Here is a 24,722-nt window from a genome sequence, read left to right on the forward strand (position 1 = left end):
ATGGTTTCCTTGTCAGTAACTAGACAAACCTGGACATCACACATGGAAGCCGCCATTTTGAAGAGTGTGCCACTCTGCCCCTGCTGGCATGATTTCGCATGCACCGCGTGTGTGAGGTCACGCTGTTGGGGTCACGCAGGGGGTGGCAGGCTGGTGCTGTTCCCAAAGTACCGGAATGTCCACTATTCAGGGGATGCATCAGTGGCCACCTTAATCCTCACTGCAAAGTGGGCAGGTTCCAGCCCGACGGGAACCGGAGCCCAGGTTCTAACCCTCCCCCTCGCCCCCAGCTGGGTCAGCTAGCCTGAGCTGAAAGAACCTCCAAACAGGTAAAAGGATTTTCTGTGTGGACAATAGAGGGGTTTGGACCAACACCCAGGTAAGAGCCTGTATTACTTGTGCAGTGCAGATCTACCCGAAGTCTGTGTTTGTCCCAGTGTGTTCAGGGACAGGCTCTGTTCCCATTTCCACCTGCACAGGCCACACTGACAGGACACCCTTGGTGTCTTGGTGGGTGTGTCTAGGGGGCACAGTCTGGCTCAGGGGGTGTCTGCACTGCAGATTCATGCCCTTGGTGAAAATCTTTAATCAGATTAGTCTGATGAGGTGTATTCAGCTACCTAGATTGACTCCCTCAGGGAATAAATAACAAGGATGGCCGGTGTGTGTCTGTGGTGGCTGCAGACCTGTCTGAGCTGGAGTCTCCTAGGCTCTGTTCGAAAGCCCATTGAAAGACTCCCATTGACTTCAGTGGGCTTTAGATCAGGCCCATGGTGATGTTCTGACACAAAGGTTCAAAGGAAAAACCCTCCTGGCAGCAGCTTTAGTCATTCAGTACCTGAGCCAGGTCTTCATAATGCGCCCTACAGGGGAGAGAATACACTAGTAATTAATCATGGCCAAGTTCCGGGCATAGCCAGCTGGTGTGGACAGCAAATCACTCAGCTAATGTTTAAAAGGGAAGTGACTTTGAGCTTATTTTGATACCAGGAACATTTTGTGCTCAGAGATGGATCATTCCCCCAGTCCTGGATGTTTGATCTATTCAGTGGTTTTTACTGCACATTGCTTTTCTTTTTCTTTCCATCTCTCTGGTGGTTTTTAATGAAGTTAAAATTGGTTCTGTTAATCCTTTGCCTGCGATTCCTTCTGGTTTTTAAGTAACTTTCAGCCCCCGCATGTTTTCATAATCCTAAACCTGTGGAGTTATTCTATTTCCATCAAAGGCAGAAATCAGTGTACCTGACGCAGAATTTGAGAGGCATATATACTCCTTGCAAGAGAGTGCTTTTTAAAAAACACCATCTCCCTTCTCCCCCAAGGTGACTTTCAGACGGTCCCAGGAGGGCTACATTTGAAGGAGCTTCTTGTTTCTTTTTCATCACAAGTTTATTTGCTCAAAGCCGGGAATGGGCAGTGGAAGGTGCACGTTGAGAGGACATGGAGCCGCCACTATTCGCGCCTAAAGATGGTTTTGTAAATCCATTTCTGAAAGTTGGCTACTGCGGTGTAAACACCTGGGTACCTGGGACGAGCGCAGCTGTTCCCCCAGGACACAATCCCGAACACTCGGCCCTCGCACACCAGTGGCCCGCCAGAGTCCCCCTAGAAAAGAAGCAGCCACAATAAAGGCTTTTGGTTTTCTAAAATGGTCTGGGGGGGACCCTTCCATCATTGTAATAAACACCTTTCCTGTCTAGGAACAGGAGGACCAAGAACGCTCTGGGGCAGATTCTCCATAGCCCTACACCCTAGGTAGGCATTTCACCAGTGCAAAGTAGGTATAAAATGCTGCTCACTCAGAATAGTAAAAAGAAAAGGAGTACTTGTGGCACCTAAAAGCTGTAGCTCACGAAAGCTTATGCTCAAATAAATTGGTTAGTCTCTAAGGTGCCACAAGTCCTCCTGTTCTTTTTGCGAATACAGACTAACACGGCTGTTATTCTGAAACCTGTCAGAATAGTAACAGCCTTCTTTGCACTGGTGAAAGGTGCATGGCAATGAGGAATCAGGCTCCTAGATTACATTCCATATATTTCTGGACCTGAGTCCCAGAAGGACTTAGGCAGCCTGGAGGGAATTCAGAGATGGAGGGGGGTGACTTATGAGACCACAGTCTCTGCTCGTGTAAATGGGCTCGATGTCAGAGCTTTGCCTATTTACACCAGCAAAGAATTTGTCTCCGTGAATGTAACTTAACACATTTCCCACCCTGTCCTGACAGTCCCGTTCAATGGAAATTGCACCTGACCCTTTCCCGGGGCAGCACCCCTGCCCAACCGATGGAACAGTTTTCTTACAGGACGCTAGAAAGACCCATCAAAACTGGCACGGTCCTGCCCTCTGACAGACAATGCTGGAATCACAGAGAGATTTAGTCCAGCCCTTGGGGACATTCTGTACCATTGTGCCTTCCTATGTGTGATGCAGTAGCATCACGCAATGACCTGGTTTCACAATACAAGAACATGACCTCATGCCGCACTGGCGACGTGATGACTAGGTTCTGCCAGACAAATGATTAAAAAAGAGGTAATGCATTTTGGAAGGGACGCTTTCGGCCCCATTGTGCTTTCTTGCTATTGTCTTACCCAGGAAGAGGGGGGGAAAGAAGCTAGCACATTTCTAGCTTGCCATTCTGTTCTTCTTGCTATAAAAATAGATCGGCCTTCTCCACCCACCCTCTGTGCTTCAATTCCGGGCGTGAATCATCTCCAGCTAGGAGGTGTGTGATCAAGGCTTTAACTCTATGGGAATTTGAGGACAAGGCAGCGCGGAGGACAGCTGCCTGCCGTATCTCTGTGCAAGCATTTTACTCCAGACCCTTTCTCATCACGCTGCCCACTGACTGCAGTAATGGTGGTCAAGATTTTCAAAAAGGGACTCGTGGTTTTGGATGCCCCATGTTGTCCCCTGAGAAGACCCTGATTTTTGTCCCAGAAAGTGCATCCTCAGGAAACCAGGTCTTTTTAAAGGTGTACTGGGCACCCAAAATTTGAGAGCCCCCAAACTCACTCGTCACTGTTGGCTTGTGTCTTCCAAGTCTGTCTAGAAAAGTACTAGTTTCCTATCAGATGTGGAGGAGGCAGGAGATGCTTGTTAACGGATGGATTCTTTTTAATGGGACCCAGCGGGTCTAAAGACCCATCTGCCACTGAGTGCCTAGCAGTTTAGGATGGTTCTCTGCAGCTTGGGCATAGCTGGCTTGCTAGCAGGCCGCGCTCTCCCCGGAGGAGAGGTTTGAACTTGCAGCTTCCTCTGCAGAATTAAGGAGGGCAGCTGTACCTGGCAGGCATCTTTGCCCCCTGTGTTGAACCCGGCACAGATCATGTTCTTGGTGATGTGTCCCGCATAGGAGGCCGTGCTGTTACACTTCCCAGAAGAGATGATAGGCAGGCGCAGGCTGCGAAGGGTGTCTGAAGTCGTCCCGCCCATGGGAGTGGTGTAACCCCAGCCAGAGACTTGGCAGAAGCGGCCCTCCCTCACGACCGCTCCTTGCTGGGGAAGTGGCACAACGGAAACAAAAGCATTATGCACCAGTGGCCTGTTCAGCTGTTCGGAGACACCAAGGGGAGAGTCATTACTGACTGGAAAGAAACAGAGGCGGGAACAGGTGATCATGGGCATAGGGCCTTGTGTACGATGACAGGCGAACCTCATGCAACTCACAGCTCGGGTTCCATTCATGTTTGGGATGCTTCCCTGAACCAGCCAGGCTGCATCAGCTGCAAAATCGAATCCAGATCCAGGGTTTTGGTTTGGCCCATCATGGAAATGGGACCTTGCTGCAAAACTTGGATCTGGATTCAGTTTCCAATCTTTTCCTCAAAGCCATGGGGTGTTTGGATCCACTGTTTTGGTCTAAGACTTCACCCTTATGGAAAGTCCTATAGAATGTAAAAGGCAATGAGAATTTTTCTATAAGATTCTTTGAATCCTCCAATAGAATCTAGAAGAGAATTATGTCCTGGCTATAGAATTCTATAGGATGGGTCAAAATACCTATAGAAAGGATCTCATTCTCTATGAAATTATCATGGTTTTAGGACTAATTTCTATAGGAGCCTATTTATTATATTTCTACAGGACCCTCTTGGTCTCATCTCTAGTAAATTCTGTAGGCTTCCCACAAAGGTGGCATGCAGCAGCTGTAAAAATTGTATTCGCCACTCCTCAACTTTAAGGGAGGATCTGTTGGATTGTTCAGGCCCTTTCTGTTAGCAAAACAGAGATGCACAGGGAAGAGTACTGAACTAAACATTTTCAAACCCTCAGAAAGGTTTGGTTTGAGTTTTGGGTAAAGGTGGAGGTAATAAATTTATAGAGTTTAAGGCCACAAGGAACCATTAGATCGTCTATTATGATCTCTTGTATATCACAGGCCATTACATTTCACCCAGTTACCCCTGTATTGAGCCCAGTAACTTGTGTTTGGCTAAAGCATCTTCCAGAAAGGCAGCCAGCTGGGCTCTGAAGACATCAAAAGCTGAATGGAGAATCCATTACTTCTCTTGGCTGTTTGTTCCAATGATTAATCATCCCCAGTGTTAAAAATGTGGGCCTTAGTTCCAATTTGAATTTGTCTGGCTTCAGCTTTGGCCATTGGTTCTTTTTCTGCCTTTCTCTGCTGGATTAAAGATCATTTTAATACTGGTATTTTCTCCCCATGAAGATACTTATATACTGTAAGCCAGAAATCAAGCCATCGCTCGATTTCTGATACACTAAACACACCGATCCCTTTAAGTCTCTCACTGTAAGGCATTTTTTTCCAGCCCTCAAATCATTATTGTGGCTGTTTTACTCCACCCTCTCCAGTTTTTCAACATCCTTTTTAAAATGGGGACACCAGAACTGGGTGCTATATTCCAGTATTGCTCTCACTAATGTAAATGTAAATTCCCCTCCCTCCTTCTACTCCGTATTCCTGGGGTTATGCATCCGAGGATGGCATTGGCCCTTTTTGTCACAGCATCACACTGGGAGATCATGTTGAGTTGCTTGTCCACTGTGACCCCTAAATCCTTTTCAGAGTCCATTCTTCTTCAGTCTATAACAAGTTACCCACCCCTGGGCTGTCTCTCTGAGCACTATAGGAGCAGACGACAGTATCATTTGCTATTATATTGGGATGATGATATAGTTTCTAGAGCTTTGAGGATGATTTACCAATGTGTGCTGTAGGGCCACGCAGCAGGGCCACGCGCCGAGAGCAGAAACGAAGGGCTATGTTCATTTGCACACACTCCCCGTTGCTAACGGCAGGAGTCTGCAATCTCGGTTTTCAGTCTCTCTGAATGGTTCATCCTGGTGCTTTGGAAATATTGATGGGAAATAAGAGCCAGGCTACCAGGGGCTCTTAGGAGAGAACTGAACTGCATCACTGTGTTCCAGCAGCCTCTGAGCTGCTGCTGCTTCAGTCACGAGAAGCCCCCTCCAGCTCTGCACTGCACGTTCCCTCGGGGGGAATCGAGCAGACTCAGTGCCTGGAGCCTTAGACAGCATCGCTTTAATGATTATTTAAACTCGAGTCCATTCTTATTAATACACAATGCACTTTGCAAACCTATTTGAATATATGAATGCTGTTTAAGTGAAAACAGTACTGGCTTAGCCTGAAGTGTTAATTTGTTAAAGGCAATCCTCCCTGGGAATTTCATTTAGCTCCCCTTTCAGTTTCCTTCCCTGGCTTGGACTTTTCACGGCTTCCTTTTGAAGCTACTGGATTAGTAAAGGGACAGGCAATCTTAATGAGTCCCTGTTACGTCAGGTAACAGAGGCTCCTTTGGCTTACAGAATATTTTGAACAGCAAATGCTCTTTCAGTAAGGGATTGCCACCTGGGAAAAAATCTCAGGAGAAACCATTCTGCAAGCACCTAGCATTTGCCTAGAAGACTAGATCTAGTGAATTTGCAGCATGTGCTCTGCATGGGGATTTGATGGGATTTCTTTCAGTGGCTGGGCTTGGATTCCCTCATGTCCCTCATGGACTGACTTACATTCATCAGCTCTTGGTTTTTATAATACAGCATCTGTTGCAGTGTGTTCAGTCATTTTGTCCCTGCCTTTAAATGATTCATTAACGCTGCTCCAACTCCTTCTCCTGAGCAAACGCTGAACCTCATTGTCCCACGAATGCTTAGTGAGCTTATAAAGACCGGGTTCCAAAACCAAAACACAAGTGAAAAGATCACACAGGATGTGTATAGGCAATAGTGACGCGTGCCCATTCACCCACTCACATGAATGCTTCTGCTGTGTGGGTGTACAGAACTAGAAGCGGGCATGATTATATTCTGCACCTGCACGTGCAAATTCAGTGTGCATTACCGTGCATCGCCGTTTAAACCTGTGGCACAAACAGAAAGGCTTTGGGGCTAAACTGGCTCTCACCCATGAGGATACTCTGCAGAATCCTTTTAGATTGTTTTTTGCAGGGATGGGAGGGCAGGTTGGCCCTGATATTGCGTATAAGCCACTCCATATCCTTTAGGGACGCTTGTCCACTCAGCCTGCTCAATTCCTTACCAAGGAGTGGTAGGAAACAACTGACAATGACAGAGAGCCCGGAACTCAGGAAGTGTATCTCCAGCCTAGGTACTAATCAGTGCCTAGATACCACAGAGGTTGGTACTCTTCACTAAGGTAAATAGGCCCATAGAGTGAAAGAGACCCTGTGAGATCTGAAATGTACAATGATCAGTAACTAATCATAATACCTAGCACTTATATAGGAGGTAAGTATCACTTTACAGATGGGGAAACTGAGGCACGGAGCAGGGAAGTGACTTGCCCAAGGGCATGCAACAGAGCCAGGAACAGAACCTAGTTCTCCCTGAGTCCCAGTCCTGTGCGCGTTCCCCTGGGGCATATTGACTTCCTGTGTAGAAAAGCATCAGAAAGCAACAATCACATAGAAGAATGCACACCCCTCCTCTGACAAATTGTCCCCTCTCCAGCTGGTTTGCAGGTAGCTGGTGCTAGAGCCTCACAGTTGGGGGAGCTGGGAAGAGCAGGCACGTATGTCCTGATTACTAGTTACTGGCCTTACTGATCATACATTGTGTCTTTTGGAACTCAAAGCCCCCTCCCTCACAGGGAGTAGTAGCCCTACTTGTGTCAAGGAGGAGTAAGGCAGTGTTCATGGGGAGGAGGGGCAGTGCAGTCTAGGCCTCTGGGATCGCTACCCTGGAGCTGGACAGCATCTGCAGTAGCAATGGGATAGGTAGGGCTGGGAAGGCCATTCCACTCCAGTCTCCTATTTCCAATGGCTAGTAACGTTGTCAACAATGTGCTTTTTGTGGGGGACACTTGGCAGGGATCGGTTAGTTTGTTTTATTTCTTTCCAGGTTTGAGAGAAGGGAGATGAAGGTGCTTAGCACCTCCAGCGATCAGACCCTACGTTTATATCAGAAGCAGTGCAGATGGGGCGACGGGCCTTGTACTCCATTTTGGGTTCTGGTCCTGCCTCTGCTGCTGGCCTGCTGAGTGACTTTGGGTGAGTCACATCGCTCTGTACCTCAGTTTCCCCATCTGTAAAAAGGGGGTGATGATTCCTCTCTCCTTGTGTAAAGTGCTTTGAGATCTACAGATACAAGGTGCATGTACGAGCTAGGTATTTGTTTTTATTAGGGGTCATTGGTGGTTTGTTCCTCTTCACCTTGACCTCCTGCACATTGCCACCATCCCTGCCTTTATTTCCCCTACCAAATGCTTCATGTCTGAATGCGTGCTCATCGGAGCACATGTACTTTGCAGTGAACAGCCAAAACAATCTGTAGTGACCTCCTCCCTCTCCAACAGCCGTCCTCCCTTTCATGGCCTGGCGAAAGCTTGTTACCTTAATCAGCATGATGTCCGCATTTTTGGAAGTGGAGCTGTAGTCCGGATGAACCACCATCCGAGAGGGCCGGAAGATCTGCTCTGTGCCTTCAAAAGTGGAGAGAGAATATTCCCCAGCTACAATCATCATCTGGTTAATTCTGTTGGGAGACAGCAGAGAGCCTAGTCACCGGTGCATCAGTGCTGGGGAAAAATATGCCTGCCCAGGTCTGACGTAAAATGCAGTCCCTCAGAGGACTCAAAACATTTCACAAGGCTTGTAGCACTCACAGAACTAGCCATGTGAGATCTTGTGCACCTTTGTTTGAATTCACATGGAGTCAACACTGAAGTGATGGAGGGACGTGTGTGTGTTTGCCTAGTGCGTAGATCTGGCTGTACGACTGCTTGGAGGTACACGTGACTGTGGGGGCGGGCAGCTCTGTGGTGAGGTGCGTAACAAATAGCATCATTTCCATTTTGCAGATGAGTAAACCAAGAAATGAAGTGAGATGTAATGACAGGGATTCAGCGGGAGAGCTGGGAATCCAGGCCTCTGCTCTGCTCACTAGAGAATCCTCCTTCCCAACATCTGTGTTAGAATTCCACAGTCTAATGTTTCTCCAGAGAGAGGATAATGAGCTTGTCCAAAGCATCAATATTATGAAATGTCGCTTACTAGGAATGGGCAAACTGGTTGGGGTAAAAGAAAAACTGACAGAAATTGTGCCCCGAACTTTGGCTGCACCAGCAATGAGATGGGAAAAATTCTGGTGAGCTGCTTTTTGCTGCAGCTCTTTTCACGTCCTTGCTGCTGCTCCTGTGATGAGCCCCCCGCCGGAAGTAATGCCAAGTCCCCCAAAGAAGGCTGTTCTTTCTGACCTTACTTCTTAAACACAACCAGGAAATCCTTGCAATTCTAGGACCCCAATTCAGCTATTTAGCAAAGCACATGTTTAACTTTAAGCATGCATTTAAGATTTAATGGGGCCCCGAGACACAGGGTAGATTGGCACTGGCTCAAGGTCACATGAGAGGTCTGGAGCTGAGCTGGGAATTGACCTTAATAGAACATAAGCATGTGTTCAAAACACCTTGCTGAATTGGGGCCCTAGTGAGACAGCCTGGAAAAGTTTCTTGCCCTCATTGGTCAGACCCAAGAGGCTCGGATAGTTAAGAGAAGCAGCCAGACTGTTGGGTCCTTAATATGAACCAAACCTTCCCACCTTTGAAAAGTCATCCCTCCTTACAGCTCACCAGTCTGTGGGTGTAGGAGCTATAGGCATGTGAGCTGGTGGGGTCTGTGTGGAGATATGTACCAGATCCAGGGCCCAGCTTTCAACCTGAGCACTTAAACTTAGGCACCAAAATCCCTATATAGACACCGAAATGGGAACTTAGGCACCCAAGTTTGAAAACTGAGCTGGGAGCGTGTGTGTAACTATGTACAGGAGTCCATGGAGCTGTGATGTTTGATGGGAGCAAACCTCTATACTCTGCTGTGAGGGGAGGCTGGTCTCTTGTCTGATTCCCAGATGTCTGGCTGTGCGCTCTGAAGGCTGATGTTAAGTGGCCCCTGATTCTCCTGGCATTCCTTACTCAGTTTTGCAGTGAGCAGCCGTCAGGACCCAGCTTCGGCTGACCAGCGACCCACCACAGAAATGGAAGCCTGTCTTCCTCTTCAGGGACACCAGGTACTTGGAGGAATGTGGTGCCACTATGTAACCCCCGATGATGCGCTGGAGGCTGTTCTGGCCATCTGCAGAGCAAAGGCAAACCTGTCAGGAGGAGACAACTGGCAGACCCAGCTGCTGTGTCATGCATGAACTGTGGCTACCACTCTGAAACGTCTCACCCCAGATCCCAGTATCACTGCATGCTGCTGGACAGATCCAAGTGTCATTTGATGTAGGCTGCTGGCCAGGCCTTATTTTGAGGGAATAGGAGCTCTGAAACCAAATAACCTTCCAGGACCTTTGAATTTTAATCATGACCCCATGAGTTGCTGTGACAGCTCAGGCCCTGTGGGGACCATCTAGGGGGAGATAAATGGGACTACAGAAGACGCTACACACCAAAGAGGCACTTTAAATCACAGACAAGGTGCCAACTCCCTCCCTGTAGGCTCATGTAGCTTCCATTAGCATCTGTAGGAGTTAGACATCGGCGCCAAGGGGATGGATGGACCCCTCAGGAGGGATTCTGATTGATCTACCGCTCTATTATCGTCCTCTCGCTGACATTAGCAAGACGAGAGTCCATCTATTATTCACGCAGTTACAGGCCTTGATTTCTCCACAGGCGACAGAGCAATGATAAATATACAACCTCGTTGGTTTTTAATCGGAATTTTAATCAATCTGAATCCAGTTTAATACTCACCAGAGTGAGGGGCTAATCGTACTAACCTGCCTGAGGCCTAGTGCAGGCAGGCCCCAGGCGTCTATCCCACTGTAGCAGCGTGGCTACCCTGCTCCTAAAATAGAAGGGGTTAAAAGCAGCCCGGGAGAGGGCTGTGGCTGGGGATGGCTGATTGGGGAAGCAGCCGCAGCTGGGCCACGCCCCAATCAGGCCCCAGCTGGCCTGTATAAGAAGGGTGTGAGCCAGGGGCCCCAGGGGTCTCTCTCCAGGCTGGGAGAGAGCAGGGCTTGGCTGCCTGCCTGCCTGACAGGGTACTGAGGGTGCTGCCGTGCTGGGGAAGGAGCAGGCTGAGCGGGGCACTCCAGGATGGCAACGGCCTGGTGCAAGGCCCATAGAGGCAGAGGAAGGCAACAGGTCCGAACCCCCTTGCCTATGATGAGTGGCCTTTACACTGCTGTCTGCCCCAGGGAGCGGGGGCTTGGTGATGACTGGCCGTAGCCCAGACTGAGGCAAGGTGGGGATAGTGGGTTGGGGGTCCCCCAGGAAGGGGAGACCCAGAGGCAGAGTGTGGGGGTGCTGTCAGGGGGCAGAACCCAGAGAAAGGGGCACTGGGGTCTGTGAGGGACACGGGGGCCAGAGCTGTGCAGATCACTGGCCTGCAGAGGGCACTCCACGCTGGAAAGAGCTAATTCCCCAATGACCAGCAGGAGGGGCCACAGGGGTGAGTCCGCTCCTTTACACCCACCTAGCGCCCCAGCTCTGATCTGACTCGTTATCCCAGTCTCCAGCATGGCTCTCCTAATGCACATCCGTTATGGCCTGGCGCTACCTCTGCTCTTCCAGTCCTGGGCCTCGCTCTCAGTCAGGGGCTGTGAACTGGTTGTCTCATGTGAACAAACGGGCTCTGGGATAAGTCCGTCAAACTCAGGTCTGATCTCGAGCAAACAAATGGATTATAACAATAATGTAATAATTATTTGAAGCCTCCTTTGATTTAGGATGCGAGTTGGTCACCTGTGTAAGTGCCAAGGCAAATATGCAGTTAGGGGTCTGTGAGAAGAACCCATTATTTTGGGTGCTCTGAGGCAAGATTCTGAGGTCTCTATTTGGGTTTACACTTAGGGCTCCTTACTGCAAAGTGCCAAGTGTTTCTGGGAAGTGCTGAGTGCCCACAACTCCCAATAAAGTCAATGGGAGCTGAAGGCTCTCAGAAGCCATCAACTCATGCTGAGACCAGGTTTTTAGTCCTTACTCTGGAAACTTCCTTCTGAAGTCCATAAGAGTTTGTCCTGGGTAAGGACTCAGGAAAAGCTTCAGGTTTTGGCCCTTTCCTAACATCCCAAAATTCCTCCCAAGAATCCCCTGAGCTGAGGCATTGCCCTGAGTTTCTTCCAGTGGTGCAGTCCATTTCCAGGGCATCTGATAGGCAGGTACCTGCTTTCGTGGCGTTATTTCCAGAGAACAATGAAGTGTGTTTGATTTGTGTGAATACTCTTCCTGTCGAATTACACCGTTCTTCCAAAAAGTCTCCCTGTAGGTGGCCTCTTTGTCTAGAACAATTTTGCTCAATTGTGGCATAATTTAGGAAGCAAACTTGCCTTGCTAATCGTTTTACTAAACAGATACTGAATGATAAACACTTTGGGCATGTTTCCTCCTTTTTACTTTGTACAGCTCCTTTCAGAGAATCTCCAAACGTATTAAAATAATCAATTAAGCCTCACAATGTCCTCAAAAATATTATCCCTCTTTTACAGCTGGGTAGGCTGAGAGGTTGAGTGAACGGTGTGAGGACAAATGGTATTTCTATGGCAGAGCTAGGAATATAACCTAGGAATCCTGACGTCCAGTCCACTGCTCTAACTACTAGACCTCGTTCTCCTCTCAATATCTGCAAATGATCCATGCTGGAATCTCACAGTACAATGTCTTGTTTCTCTGGAGACTTAATGAACTTGCCTTGATGTTGACAGTGGGCCAGTTTCACCTGAAATGTTGGTCCACTGAAGATACACTGGGTCTAATTGACCCTTGGTGTATCTATATAGATAGACAGATAATAACACACATAAGTAAATTTCCAGGTTTTCTATCAATCTGATGGTTTAAACAAATAACGTTATTAGTTCTGTAACAAAACAAAACAAAACAAATAAACAACCTGTGAAGAATGCTGAAGGTGAATCAGATAAAAATGAAACCTGGGAACAAAATATGGGACATCTTAGAGAGGGGGAAAAACCAGGGTAGATTTCTGGATATGCAGAGATGTAAACTGTAACAGGGACTCAGGTGTAATTCGCCAGGAAGAGTATTTACACAAATCCAACACACTTCTCTATGTTACAGATGCACATTCAGCAATCTAAAGACAGTAGGGTTTCCAGACATGAAAGGCCATCTAAAGCTAGATATGCATAAGAAATACTCACCGATCAAAGAAAATAACTGCAGGAACAGCAGAAGGCTCAGTGCCAGATAATTCATCTCAGAATCAATGTAAGATCTTACAAGCACCTGCCAAAGGTAGCTTCAGCTCTTAGCTGCTGAAGGGAGAGAGAGACCCAAAGAAACTTCACTTCATACCTAGATATCCTGATTCCTCTTTCAGTTTCCATGACAACGTGAATCCCAAAGAGAACAATCAATTATTCATGGAGGCACTTCAGGACACTGGTGTCTGATTGACTAGAGTTAACCTTGTGTTCTCATCTTCCTCCCCTCAGCATCCAGCTGAAAGGGCCATAGCCTTTACTGCTCACAAACGCTGAATGGAGCTTCTTGGGTTTCCTGGCAGTGAAGTGACACTGATTCCAACAAACCATCCCTTGGCAGACAGGGAAGGCATTTCTTGAAGGGTCTCCATCTCCTGCTTCCCTTCAGGTGGCACTGCAAATTAAAGCAGAGATCCACTCATCTGAGTTGTCAGAGCTGGAGCAGTAGCAGCCCAGAAGCGATGCGGACAAGCTGCTCATCAGTGCTGGGCAAAATGCTTTTGATAAAGCCTGAAACAGGGTCAAACGTGCCTTGTTTGGGAAATTCGTGGCAAACTCAGGCCTGGATTCACCATTGCCCTGCAGCTTGCGGTGTTATCATTTACACCAGCGGAAGAGAGTGCACACCTGATGATGTTTGACCCCTGCTTTGCACTGGTACAAATGACTGCATGTGGAGTAGGCTATGGGGAATCAGGCCACCAGAGGGGCAAGGGGCTCGCTGGGGGCAATGAACCTCTCAGGTGGATCATGGGCCCAGTATGGAGCAACCCATTCCCCTGGTTTTACCAGGTGTAATGTTCACTATGAATTTTGGGGTCCTGTTAGTTCCTCCATGTTGGTGTAGATTTACCTCCACAGGCGAGAGCATTATTCCAGCTGCTAGGCGTTAGTCCATTAAACCACCAACTGTGAGCAAACTTCTGCCTTCAGTTTCATCCACGAAACCCCACAGAAGGAAAAGGACGTGCATGAGGCAGAATGCAGCTCACTATGTTGAATAAATCAATCAATCCTAGAGCCGTGCAAATAGCTGTGATTGTGGGTGTAAAATGTGTGCAGGAGAAAGTGACATATTGAACCTGGCTTCAGCTGCAGTATCTAGGACGGTGTTTGTATGGCCCTCACCCCCATAGAATCGGAGTGAATCCAGGCTGTGTGCTGGCTACGGCTGGGAGAAATATTCCGTGAGACCGTTTTGCGGGGGGTTTTCAGTGACACTTGCATGTGGTAATGATGATGCTCCAGATCTGGGGAAAATAAAAAGAGCTGATTCCATTCTGCAGGTGGATGGTGACTTAGTAGCACCAAGCAAAAAAATGCAGGCGTTAAGACGATCTACACCAAGACATTACTCAAATTCCCTGGAACCCATACAGATAGCTCAGCCTTTTGTTTTACTATACACCAAGACATTACTCAAATTCCCTGGAACCCATACAGATAGCTCAGCCTTTTGTTTTACGTAGCAGTAATACAAGGATCCTAAGGGCCTGCCTCCTGTATGACACTGGCTCCATGTCTAGTTGGCAGCCGGTATCAAGTGGAGTGCCCCAAGGGTCGGTCCTCGGGCCGGTTTTATTCAATATCTTCATAAATGATTTGGAGGATGGTGTGGATTGCACCCTCAGCAAGTTTGCAGATGACGCTAAACTGGGAGGAGAGGTAGATACGCTGGAGGGTAGGGATAGGATACAGAGGGACCTAGACAAATTAGAGGATTGGGCCAAAAGAAATCTGATGAGGTTCAACAAGGACAAGTGCAGAGTCCTGCACTTAGGATGGAAGACTCCCATGCACCGCTACAGACTAGGGACCGAATGGCTCGGCAGCAGTTCTGCAGAAAAGGACCTAGGGGTTACAGTGGACGAGAAGCTGGATATGAGTCAACAGTGTGCCCTTGTTGCCAAGAAGGCCAGTGGCATTTTGGGATGTATAAGTAGGGGCATTGCCAGCAGATCGAGGGACGTGATCGTTCCCCTCTATTCGACGTTGGTGAGGCCTCATCTGGAGTACTGTGTTCAGTTTTGGGCTCCACACTACAAGAAGGATGTGGAAAAATTGGAAAGAGTCCAGCGGAGGGCAACAAAAATGATTAGGGGACTGGAGCACATGACTTATGAGGAGACGCTGAGGGAACTGGGATTGTTTAGTCTGCGGAAGAGAAGAATGAGGGGGGATTTGATAGCTGCTTTCAACTACCTGAAAGGGGGTTCCAAAGAGGATGGATCTAGACTGTTCTCAGTGGTAGCTGATGACAGAACAAGGAGTAATGGTCTCAAGTTGCAGTGGGGGAGGTTTAGGTTGGATATTAGGAAAAACTTTTTCACTAGGAGGGTGGTGAAACACTGGAATGTGTAACCTAGGGAGGTGGTGGAATCTCTTTCCTTAGAAGTTTTTAAGGTCAGGCTTGACAAAGCCCTGGCTGGGATGATTTAGTTGGGGATTGGTCCTGCTTTGAGCAGGGGGTTGGACTAGATGACCTCCTGAGGTCCCTTCCAACCCTGATATTTTATGATTCTATGATTGGCTTAAGCAGGTTAGCATGAGTGAAGCATAGGCCTGTGACCCTTCGTTAGATAAAACAGCCCCAAAGTTACCCTAGATTTGGGGTAATCGCTTGCTTAAGACAGGAGTTGGTACATAACAAGACTAGCCAACCACAGGACTTTTGAACTGATACTAGGCTTGGATAGTTTTGGATAAAATCGTTGGCAAATGTTTAACCACAAACTTGCTTTAGCAACCGTTGACATGTATGGTAATGAGCTAAAAGGCATTAATATGTTAACCTGTAGGATAAAGGCATCCCAATATTATGAGGGTGAGGAAGTTAGATACGGACATGGGAGGCTGGGCATCTGAATGAGTATTCATGATAGTCCTCAGGCTCTGTAACAGACCAGGCCACCATGTAAGCAGGTGGTGAGCTATCCTCATCGACCCTTCAGTTCTTCATTGTCATCATCTACCACCAACCTTCGGGCATTTGGGTCTGGACCGCTGGACTCATTTGGATGCCAGGGATGGGGCTGGTCCTTTGTCTCTCACCACCAGATCCCCAAGGAAGGTTGTGAGTATATGAGCACATGTAAGGAATGATACCAAAGATACTGCTGCTATTTGTTTATGTGGTTTGCAGCTTTCTTGTCTTTACTGGTCGTGTTACTAAAAGTGGCTAAGGCTTTGCTTAGCCCTCAGTGTGACATGCTTTGCCGTGCACCCTGGGTTCCAACAAGATATTGAACTTGTTAGTTTTAATTCTGTTGTATCTGATTCTGGTCCTAGAACCCTATTAAATTACTATTCATTGGCAACCAATACAATTATAGAATCAGGCTACATCACACACAAAAGGACAACCATCTGTTTCCACTGGCACCCACCAGGGACTTCCAGAAACTAACACCTGTCTTCTCCCATCTCAGCGTAACTCCACTTCTGCAATTGCCTACAGGTCTTTTATAGACTCTCCTGCATCAGCAGCAGGTTCTGTACCTCCCACAGGGCCACCCTTCCCTCTGGCTCATGTATTATCCTACATGATGGCTGTGAGACAGTCACTTCCCCCTTAAACAAATTTGTGCTCTGGAAAGCATGGGGCTGAGCTGTCTGTATTTAGGTCAGCCAGAGATACTCTTCGGGGGCCTTCCTTTGAGCTGAGGAAATGTCTGCAGAGTTGCTCCAATTTTGCAATGTGTGAAAGTGGTCTGATGAATTTTTGAGTAGACAGTTTCTCTTTTTTCACTATGTGGATGTTAGGGATCACTAGACAGAATGAATCTATGCACACACGTGCAACTACACATAAATACCTGTGCATAGCCGTGGATCCTGGAGTGTGGCCCAATGCAAAGAGCACAAGTCAGGGGTGAGTGAGTGAAGGTGTCTTATTGCACTCTTTTGATCTCTGTGATGCTCTGTGCAGGGCTGGTCTCTCAGTACCATGTCAGGGCAGCCCGAGGGTTGCTCTAATTTATGTCAGGCTGCAGTGGACACAGAGAGCTGAAAAGAGAGCCCTGGACCAACAGAAAGGAGAGAGATTCTGGCATCATGCACTTTCCTCCAGCCACACCAGCAGCAGGGAAGATGACTCTCCTGTGGCTGGTTAAATTGACTTAATGATCAGAGGGCTCCAGCTCTGTGACACAAAGCAGCTGTGCTGAAGCAGCGGATCTGAACAATATACACAACTACTAGGACCCAGAGAAATGCTCACCATGGTCCACTCAGTCTTATAACACATTTGTGGCTGTGGAATATAGATCGGTATCGGGGGATACTTATTGCCAGAGTCAGGCTGCTGGATTTAGGGGAGGGCAAAGTAGTCTAGGCTCTGGTTGAGCTCCATCATAGGATTCTTCCTTTGAGTTGGAGCTAAGGGGGTGCTTGCTGAACTCAGGCTACCCCAGGCCCTTGAAGAATCAGAATCATAAAAATATAGGGCTGGAAGAGACCTCAAGAAGTCATCAAGTCCAGCCCCCTGCATTGAGGCAAGACCAAGTAAACCTAGACCATCCCTGACAGGTGTTTGTCCAACCTGTTCTTAACCTCACAACCTCCATTGGAAGCTTATTCCATAGCTTAATTATCCTTATAGTTAGAAAGATTTTCCTAATATCTAACCTAAATCTCACTTGCGGCAAACAAAGCCCGTTACTTCTTGCCCTTCCTTCAATGGACATGGAGAACAATTGATCATTGTCCTTTTTGTAACAGCCCTTCACAAATTTGAAGACTGTTATCAAGTCTCCGCCTCAATCTTCTTTTCTCAAGACTAAACATGCCCAGTTTTTAACCTTTCCTCATCAGTCAGGTTTTCTAAACCTTTTATCATTTTTATTGCTCCCCTTTGGACTCTTTCCAGTTTGTCCTATGTCTTTTCTAAAGTGTGGTGCTCACAAACTGGACACAGCGTTCTAGCTCTGGCCTCACCAGTGCTGAGTATAGCGGGACAATTGCCTCCAGTGTCTTTCATATGACACTCCTGTGAATACGCCCCACAATGGCATTAGCCTTTTTCTCAACTGCATCACACTCTTGACGCTCGTTCCATTTTTCATCCACTGTAACCCCAGATCCTTTTCAGCACGACTGTCGCTTAGCCAGTTCTTCCCCATTTTGTAGCTGTGCATTTGATTTTTCCTTCCTACGTGAAGTGCTTACCTTCATTTAATTTCATGTTGTTGATTTCAGACCAAGTCTCTGATTTTTCAAGGTCATTTTGAATTCTAGTCCTGTCCTCCAAAGGGATTGCAAACCCCTCCCAGCTTGGTGTCCTCTGCAAATTTTCTCAGCATGCTCTCCACTCCATTATCCAAACCATTAATGAAAAGATAGAATAACAGACTCAGCCTTTTCAACGGCAGCCACTTAACTTGAAAAAGGGGAGAGGGGCAGAGGTACCTAGGATAAAATGGAAGGCGAAAACCCACAAGCATTACCAAGACAGCTGAGCCACTATCCAGTGGGGTTTGTGATCCCTTCGAAAAAGGGAAGGGGACTAGGAGGCAAGCCTGTGAGAAAACATCAGCTTTCTACCTTAGTGGCTCCAAGGCAACAGACATCAAAACCAAGAAGCAAAATGATCAGATTCAACCTTGAGAGCGCCAGTGCTTTACTATTCCCCTCACTGCGAGCTGGACTGAAATGCTAAAAAGTCCTGACAAGCAGCCCCCAGCCCCTCCCAGCTCTGTGTGTCTCTGGCTTCAGTTTAATTTAGAAAAAGCTTTTTTATGGCTCTACATTTAAAAAAAAAAATCTCGAAGTCACTCGATCAATAATCCTCTCCTTGGCTAAATAAACGTGGGGATATCAGTTAGCAGGAGAACTCTGGGTTGTTCAGCGGCCCCTCGTTACAACAGGGACGATCGATACAAGAGGCATGTAAGTAGTCACTCCTTTTTATTATTCATACTGGCATTGATCAGCGAGGAGAAAGATGGAATAATTCCCTGGGCAGCGTAGCCCCTCTCACAGGCTGTGCCCGTGACGCACTGCTGAGTGTGAGTTACCGGTCCCCTCTCTGTGCCCGATCCATACAGGATGAGTCCATGGCAGCCCAGCTAGGGAACCTGAGATTTTCAGCTCAAGCTGTAGCAGCTTATGCTTTTAGATCCAGAGGTCCCCAATTCAATTTCTGGTGCGTCAGCCAAGATAGCAGAGGTTACACACCCTCGCCAAATATTTCATGTTCCCATGAGGGATGGAGGAAGCCGTTCAAATCAAATCAGAATCCACCCAAGACTTGGACCACAGCAGCTGATATCCGGCAATGTCGGGAATCTCACAAAAGAGAGACTGTTCCCAGGAGTTTCCCAGCCTGGCCTGTTAGCCGGAGGGATTAGGGTATGTCTGGAGAAACGTCCTCACAATGGCATCTTCATCTGAACCACTGACAGTAGTTGGAGGTTCATTCATGGCTCATTCGGGGAGGCAGAGGGGGAGTGAGTGGCCCGAGCAGAAGTTGGGCCCAAAGCTGCAGTGCACTTTTCAGTTCCTTGTTTGTAATTTCTGATCCCACAGGAGCACCTCCGTGCGAGCTCAGCCAGGGCTTGGGGGAAGTGGAGGCTCCTGCCTATCAGTCACGAGGCAATGGCGTTTTCACAGTGACTTAGTCCTGACCCGAGGCGAGTCTCTGGAGCTGATACCATAGACACTATGTTCTCCCCGGGTAATGCCAGTCAGGAGTACGCACTGTGTTTTGAATGCACAGAGTGAGTTGCTTTTGCATTTCCCTGGATGAGAGGGTGCTCAGGGCAAGCCATGCAGGCATCTCTGAGAGAACAAAGTGGGTCACCTACAAAGCACTCTACCCACGCAGAGGGCTCTCACTCTGTGAGTGTGACAGGTGCCATCTTTGCAGACACTGGGAACTCAACTGGGGATGTCCAAAGCTAAAAGCATGAGCTAATGAGCCAGACTCTCTAGTTCAGAGCTGAACAGAATCTTCTGTGGATCAGGCTCAGAGGGGGACAAGTAACACACACTGACCAGTGGGTTACGTTCACCCTGGCTGGGAGAGCACCATTCTAGCATGTCACACAGGAGCACCCAGTCCCCTCCCTGCTATATAATACGCAGCAGTCGGCTGGCACTCTCTGAATTCCTCTGCAAGCTCCCTAAAAGGAGTTTCTTTCTGCAGGAAATGTGCCGAGACACAAAGGACAAGCCCATCTCCAAGCAAGGCCGCTGGTCTACTAGCATCCTTTCCTCATCAGGCATTGCAGTGCATTGAATCTCCACCAAGCCCTGTTGCTGCCTGTGAGCTGAGCCACCGGAGGGAGAAGGGAGGAAACTATGAACGAATGGCACAATCAGAACACCAGCAGAAGGTGGCAGCAGGATGGGCGTTCATGACACAGCGTTAGCAAAGATACTCCAAGAAGGTAAGTTCTACAGGGAAACGACACATTGTTCCTTCTAGTGCTGGCAGGTGCTCTCGCATCTCAACTGTATATCAGTGGGCATCGATGTTGGCCTGTGCGAACACTTCTACCGCAGGCTAAGGGGCTCTCCGCATGTAACCCTGCTGCTGCGAAGGGCTGCAGCCCTGGAGCAGAGCATTCCTAGGGAATGCGGGCACAGCTGCAGAAGAAAGGCATCGGATAGGAACACACCAGTTTTGCCTGGTGGCTACAAAGGGTGAAGTCTGCACTGCAGACCCCCCCTGGGGTTCGGAACTGAAGAGAAGACAGGCGTGGCCAGGTATGGTCATGAAAATGTTAGGGGAGAAGATGTGGGCGCCCAGGGAGGAGTGTGGGGATGAGTCTCGGGGTCCTCGGGGAGAAGAGAACCACCCTCTGAAGACAGGCACTTCTAAAATAGATAATGCTGTTGAAACACCAAGCAGCCTCCCAGTGGTGCGGTATCAGCTTCCTCCTGTGCAGTGACACAGGCTGCTCAGAGACAACAGGGTGTACCTCGGATTCACAACAGGCCTCCTCCCTCAGCCACACGAGCACACCTGGGCTGTCTCACCTTTCAAGTCTGTGACAGTGAGGGCGGTAACCAGTATCTTGTATGCCCCCCTCAGCCACTCACCTGTACACAGGGCCTGTACTGTGTCCAGGTATCCCTCAGCAGGGCAATGAACCCCTGAGGACTGTTTGCTGAGTCACCGGGTGTCATGGAGTTGAGTCTCTCTGGCGGAGGGGACAGAACAATTCTTTGTTAACTGCCTCCCGGGCTTGGAGCCACAGTCCTGGATCCATAAAGGCAGCATCCCCACGTCCCGTCCCAGGCCTCTACTGTGTGTTCTGTTCAACCACCAGGGAAATCACAAAAGAAACCCATCTGCGAGAGGAGGGGTCTTAGAGACCCCAGGTGGGTGAGGTCATAGGTTGTATTGGACCCACTTCTGTTGGTGATAGAGACAAGCTGGATCCAATAAAAGATAGGACCTCACCCACCTGGTCTCTCTAATATCCTGGGACCAACAGGGCTATAACAGCGCTGCACATGGGAATTGCTAAGGCAGTTATGGATCCTATTGCCTCTTGGACACCGATTCGTAGCTTGCCTCTGTCAATCATGGCTGACAATCCTCCTCTGATAGCCGTTTGTGAAACCAGTTTGGCCTCTCCACCTAGTCCCGACCTGACAAGTATCCACAGGATCGTGGCCCCTTGTTGGCAGCACAGCTGAGAAACCCGTGGCTGAATGCACCATGCTGAGGACTGGCCTACTCTCCAAGGTAGGGTGCTGGATTCATCAATCCCCTGCATCACAGGCTCCCAGGCTTCCATTGCCCGCATTCCTTCAACCTTTCTGTGTTAAAATGAAAAGCTGACTTTAATGCCACCGGTCCTGGCCGAAAGGCTTCGGATACCAAGAGGGACCCATGAGCAGCACACAGGATTGACTCTGCTTCCCTCTCGTGCCTTGAGGGCGACCCCTCCATGGCAGGGTGGAGGTATGTAAGTGGGGTACTGTGGGAGGAGCTGGTACATGCCAATAATTGTTCCGTGGAGAGAGGTTTCAAACTCCAGGGCTGTCAAGCCAACCTTTCCTGAGTACTTAAAAAAAAAAGGAGGGTCAAGAAGCAATGATCTGCGTCTCTTCTTGGTGTTTTCATTGAATGCTCTTTTTACCACCACTTTTCCAAAGAATTTATAAAGCAACTCTTACTGGACACAGCTGCCAGTGCCGACACTTACACCCTGATAATGAAGATGGGCCCGTGATTCTCCTTTGGATCCAGAGATGGGTGTCTAGTGCCCCAAAAATCTGGGAATGTTCCACTGAGACCCGAGGTTTTCATTCAGCCCATTATGACATCTCAGGCACCATTTGCAAATTCTGATTGGACTGGGGAGCAAAGTTTGAGGGTGCTAAAATCTCGGGGTTTGGGTCAGGCCCAGGTCAGCCTGGAAGGCTAGTGAGCCTCTCCCGGGCAATTCAGTAATTCCCCCCAAGGAAGAAAGCAAAAATATAGAAGGAAAGCAAGCTGGACTCAACTATCAGATATATCAAGGAAGTGGGACAGTCGCCAGCAGCTGGAAAACGATCTCTTAATTAACAGTGAATTAGACTCCTGCAGTAAGATAAAAGGAAGACAATGTGGCATAATTAAAGAACAAGGAGAGCAATTTGCTTCCCATGCCCCTGTGCACCCTGCCCCAGCAGGGTCCTGCTGCAAATCAGAATCGTTTGCTCCCACTGTCACTTCCATTTGATCCTGAATGTCCTCATGTATCCTGGTCTGCCTGTCACCCACAGGGGCTCTCTGATGCCTGCCCCACCGCCCTGTACTGGGTCAATCCTTAGCATGCAGCTCCCATCTCCCTCGGCTGCCTGATTTTGGTCATTACATATGATGCTTGACTCTGAGATTAAGGAAACAATCCCCCTGCAACTTTCCTCCTCCTCTGCAATTTGTGTGTCCCGTCCTTTGGAGGCTTCTGTGGCACATTTTAACAAACAAGCATCCAACATTCGGACCACAGACAGTTAACAAAAAATCTAGACATGGCTTAGCCACCTGCCAGACTGAAACTCCCTAGCATGGCTTTCATCTGTAGATCAAAAATCCTGGAATCCAAAATACAGTCCCTTAAAAGTTACTCCAGTGCACCATCTAGTGGTTCACTAGGGCTCCCACAGATTCATACCTCATGTATTCCTCTGAATCAGTGTTTCACAACCTTTTTTGATACCAGGGACCGGCTTGCTGCCTTCCTAAACTGTGTCAGGGAGATCTCAGGGACCGGCGCCGATCCACAGACCGGTTGTTGAGAAACACTGCTCTAGGCAATAATATGGTGCAGTAGATCCAAAGAACTCAGTGCACTTTCCCAGCCTCACAACACACCCCCCGTGAAGTAGGTAAGTTATTATTATTTATTATTTACTTATTTGTTGTATTGGGATAGCCTCTAGGAGCACCCCACTCTTGGATTACTGCTAGGCACTGTGAAAACACAGAACAAAAGACAGACCCTGCCCCAAGGAGCTTACAATTTTTAATTTTCATACAATTTTTAACTTTCATACAATGTTGTCTTATTAACTTCATTTCACAGATGGATAAGAAGCGAGGTTGAGAAACTTGCCCAGGATCTCCCCGTGAGTCACTGGCAGAGCCAGGAATAGAATCCGGAAGCCTTGTCTCCCAGAGCTGTGCCCTGACCACTAGACAATGCTGCCGTCTGCATTAACTGGAATTAATTCATTTAGCCATTTGAAATCTTTGGGTATGGTGGCATTCCAGCTTTCAGTATCTTGTGATCAGTGTATTTACATCTGAAAAATTACAAGAAAGCAGAGATATACGTTTTGTAACACAGGTGACATAAATAGAATATGAAAGTCTAATTACCACGCACCTTTTTTACATTAAATCTATGTGCATTTTAAATTGATGATGACAGATACTCAGCTCAAAGTAGTTTCCAAAGAGAGAGGGGCTTGTTCTAATTCTGCATGGTATTTTATAGCCCCATGTAGATCCATTAAATATTTTCTGCTTATGCAAGTTCTCCAGGATGAAATTACCCTAACAGATCATCTGTGAGTTCTTACAGATGCTAAGGACCAGACCCTCAGCTGCTGTAAATATGCATAGGCAATTGATTTACACCTCCTGAGGATCTAGTTGTGTGAGTATGAATTATCTGCAGATGTCATTCTTAATAAATAATCTGTGCAATTCATTCTGTGATTTCCAGGCTGGGCAGAATTTTGTGATACTAGATGTTGAGTCTCTGAGTGCATTCCAGACAGGACCTGGCTCTTGAATGTTTAACTGATTCGCAGTTTTGACCCTTGGAATGAGACCTGGATTATTGCACCATAAATTGAGCCAGATTAAAGGCTGGTGGGTGTGCAACCTCTAGGTTAGGTGACTCTAGGCTCCAGTTTTGTAAACTACCTTTAAAAAATTCCCCTTTCCTTTTTTTTTTTTTAGCTTGCTGCACAAGAACACAGACAGGATCCTTCCTAGGAGTTTAGAATGCGACATCGCTTCACTGTGGTCCTGCGCTCGCAATGCCACGCGTGGCCTGGGGAAGCGCATCGGCTGCCGCTGGGAGTGGTGCGAGGAGCGCCAGGAGCTGGGAGTCCTGGTGCCACAGATCAGGTCCAACGACAACACCATCGTCACCCTGAGCGCCAGGGGCATGCTGGAGAGGACCCTGAAGGCAGCCATCCACTCACTGTACATGGAAACCCTGAAGCGTAAACCGGGCCAGGGTAAAGCCTTCGAACTGACCAGCAAGTGGGACGCCAGCAACCACTTCCCCGCCGGGGGCGGCTTCAGCCGTTTCACCGACTGGCGGTTCATCCACCGCGCCCGGCTCAACTGTGTCCTACTCAACGGAGCCGTCCGCCACGGGAACCGAGACACGCGTTGCAGGAAGTGCGGCTACTCCAACGAGACCCTGCCCCACGTCCTGTGGAGCTGCAAGCCCCACTCCAGAGCCTGGGAGCTGTGCCACAAAGCCATCCAGAACCGCCTGGTGAAAGCCATTGCACCGCACCTGGGGGAGGTCGCTGTGAACTGCGCCATCCCCGGTACTGACAGCCAGCTGCGACCTGACGTGGTC

General features: G+C 48.3%; 1 protein-coding gene across 1 annotated transcript; it reads right to left on the reverse strand.

Moving 5' to 3' along the window:
• Positions 1-350: 350 nt before the first annotated feature.
• LOC142000876 (trypsin-3-like) lies at positions 351-12,754 on the reverse strand. The gene is made up of 5 exons (XM_074975512.1): positions 12,616-12,754; positions 9,422-9,581; positions 7,842-7,983; positions 3,286-3,552; positions 351-1,605 (listed from the first exon to the last, which is right to left on the reverse strand). The coding sequence occupies exons 1-5, from the start codon at positions 12,668-12,670 to the stop codon at positions 1,453-1,455; spliced, it is 777 nt and encodes a 258-aa protein (XP_074831613.1). The 5' UTR covers positions 12,671-12,754; the 3' UTR covers positions 351-1,452.
• Between the last annotated feature and the right edge of the window lie 11,968 nt (positions 12,755-24,722).

Source organism: Natator depressus, chromosome 18 (assembly GCF_965152275.1).
Source record: "Natator depressus isolate rNatDep1 chromosome 18, rNatDep2.hap1, whole genome shotgun sequence".
Taxonomy (NCBI): Eukaryota; Metazoa; Chordata; order Testudines; family Cheloniidae; genus Natator; species Natator depressus.